Source organism: Octopus bimaculoides, chromosome 4 (assembly GCF_001194135.2).
Source record: "Octopus bimaculoides isolate UCB-OBI-ISO-001 chromosome 4, ASM119413v2, whole genome shotgun sequence".
Taxonomy (NCBI): Eukaryota; Metazoa; Mollusca; class Cephalopoda; order Octopoda; family Octopodidae; genus Octopus; species Octopus bimaculoides.
In genome coordinates, this window is record NC_068984.1 from 138,079,363 (window position 1) to 138,082,435 (window position 3,073).

The 3,073-nt window shown below is 38.5% G+C and overlaps 1 protein-coding gene across 1 annotated transcript in view; it reads right to left on the reverse strand.

Moving 5' to 3' along the window:
* Positions 1-2,055: 2,055 nt before the first annotated feature.
* The window catches only part of LOC106878517 (solute carrier organic anion transporter family member 4A1), a 53,822-nt gene continuing 52,804 nt past the window's right edge, over positions 2,056-3,073 (reverse strand). Inside the window, exon 13 of the mRNA XM_014927742.2 lies at positions 2,056-2,490. Coding sequence (XP_014783228.2) covers positions 2,207-2,490 — 284 coding nt within the window. The 3' untranslated portion in view covers positions 2,056-2,206. The remainder of the gene's footprint in view (positions 2,491-3,073) is intronic.

A 3,073-nucleotide genomic window follows, 5' to 3' on the forward strand; every position in this document is an offset into this window, starting at 1 on the left:
AGTACTAGGCTTACAAAGAATAAGTCCTGGGGTCGATATTCTCGACTAAAGGCGGTGCTCCAGCATGGCCACAGTCAAATAACTGAAACAGGTAAAAGAGTAAAAGAATATAATAAAGCAATGGCTTGTTCTATTGTGGTTTTGTTAAGATGACTTCTTCCCACTTCTTTTGTTCGCCGGTTGCAAACTGGCGATCGAGAGGTGAAGGACCGTTTGTATGTTACTCTAGTTAATTCTTTAGGCAGAGCTGCTAGCTTTCTCACATTCATTACTTCGATTACAACTGTAATTTAGATCTTACTGTAACTCCTGCTGCGTTGTCATCAAATATCCCCAGAAGATTGAAGAGTTATCTACGCAACCCTATGGAACAAGATCAGTTGAATCATTTCGCTCCGTTTTTTATTTAAGAGACGCATGCAAAAGCAATTCTGTATGAAGATGTTATCAATATCAAAGATGTAAAAAAGACGGCGAGCTGGCAAAATCGTTAGCACGCCGAGCGTCTTCATGTTTTGAGTTCAAATCCCGTAGAGGTCGATTTCGCTTTTTATCCTTTCGGAGTCGATAAAATAAGTACCAGTTAAGCATTGCGGTCAATGTAATTGACTTGCCCCATCCCCCAAAAACTGCTGGTCTTGTGCCAAAATTTGAAATCAATATTAAGGATGCATAAGTTAGCAAATTGGCAGTGGTCTGAGTTCAAATTTCGCCGAGGTCGACTTTGCCTTTCATCTTTTTGTGATCGATAAAATTAGTAACAGTTGAGCACTGAGATCAATGCAATCGACTTAGCCCCACCCTCAAAATCGCTGGCCTTGTGCCAGAATTTGTAACAAATATGAACGATATATTCGGCTTTAAAAAGCATAGGAGGTCTCTTCTGTTCTCAGGTGTTGCTTTAATTTCATTCTTGATGTGACAATGAAATATAAAAAGCGATGTCAAAAATTATTATTTCACAACTCAATTTGGCAATTTTTTTTTTTTTTTTTGCACTAGTATTACAGTTTTTATCTTGAATACAATATTCTTTTCTACACTAGGCACAAGGCACGAAATTTGGGAGGAAGGGGCCAGTAGATTAGATCGACCTCAGTACACAACTGGTACTTAATTTATCGACCTCGAAGGGATGAAAGGCAAAGTCGACCTCGGCAGAAATTTCACGAGCAAGCTGTTCCATTGATCGTATCAGCTGGGACCCTTGTCGTCGTAACCGACGGAGAGCTCCTTAAATGTTAGCGTATCCATATTTGTCCCCACCAACCTCCTAGGTGAGCTAATAGACTAGTACATTTCTAGCACTTATTTTGTAGATCCAGGGATGAAGATATAGACAAAGCTATCTCAGCAAAGTTCGAGAACTTTTGAGATATTTAACACTACGGCTTTTAGTCCAGTATCGCTTCAAATCTCATGTATCAAATTATCAAGATACAATAGAAATATTAGCAAGATTACACTTTAGTCGAGATCATCGATATTAGAATATTGCGAGAACAAATTCAACTATTCTGAGAGGATACAATGTGAAACTAACTTTATGATTAAGTGTGAAGAAACTGAAAAAAAACAAAAAATGGAGTTGATAGACTCGACACTTTGTCCCATTTCGAGAAATTGATGCCTAGAGTATATCCACCATCATCATCGTTTCCAAGTAATTTAATATTTCCCCATGATATGACATCTCTCGTAATATTGGACACGAAGGACACTGCTTGCATGGTGGTGACACTTGCTTACAACGATCACACAAAACCAAGGCAAGAAGACATTAACACACACACACACACACACACACACACACACACATACACACACGAACTTCTTTCAGTTTCCGTCTACCAAATCCGTTCACGAGGCTTTGGTCTACCCGGTGCTATAATAAAAGACACCTGCCCAAGATGTCACACAGTGGGATTGAACTCGAAATCATGTAGTTTTATAAGAAAACTTATTACCACACAGTCACACCTGCACCTATTGCCACACCTAAGTTCAATAAAGAAAGAAAATTTCCAAGCAAAAACAATTCCTATAAATAGTGAATATTAGCAAATTTAAAGTTTATTATTTTCAATGAATAGGAATATATTACAGAACAGTACAAGGCACAAAATTACATATCTGTCTCGTGTGGCGCTTCTGAATGGCCGTTTTAGTTTTAGTTAACTCAGTTTTCGAAAGTTTGATCAAATACTCAAAGAGTTGTGAAGTTTTCGCTAACGTAGTTGTCATTCAACGGATATTCTTGGCTGGCGTTTGATCTAGTTGTTGATGGAGGTGGTTTATAAAGCCATTTGGCAATTACAAGAAACAGAATGGATAATGCACGTACAAAGATTGTTAATAAAAAGAAATTGCGAGATAATAATTCTTTTTGGTAAATCCAACAAGAAGATCCATTCTTGGAACAGGATCTTTTCCACACTCTACAAGCTTTGTCAATGGCGAATCCAAACAGTAGTGGACCTTGGAATGTACCTGAAATGAATAATTCTATATACTGAAACAACAATGTACCCTTCAAAATAATTTAAGAAAATTGTGCATCGAAAGTTACTCGTTTGAATGATGCATTAACAAAAAAGAAACAAAGAAAAGCGATTTTAACTTGAAGCTGCTGCCTTTTATTCTTTTCTACTCTAGGAACAAGGCCCGAAATTTTGGGGGAAGGGTCCAGTCAATTAGATCGACCCAATACGCAACTGGTACTTAATTTATCGACCCCGAAAGGTAAAGCCGACTTCGGCGGAATTTGAATTCAGAACGTAAAGACAGACGAAATACCGCTAAGCATTTCGTCCGACGTGCTAACGTTTCTTATTTTTTAATTACCCACAAGGGGCTAAACAAGGACAGACAAAGGGATTAAGTCGATTACATCGACCTCAGTGCACAACTGTTACTTAATTTATCGACCCCAAAAGGGCAAAAGGCAAATTCGACCTCGGCGGAATTTGAACTCAGAACGTAATGGCAGACGAAATACCTTGAAGAATTTCGCCCGGTGCGCTAACGATTCTGCCAGCTCGCCGCCCATTTAGGTTTGGCTATGTGTTTAAGA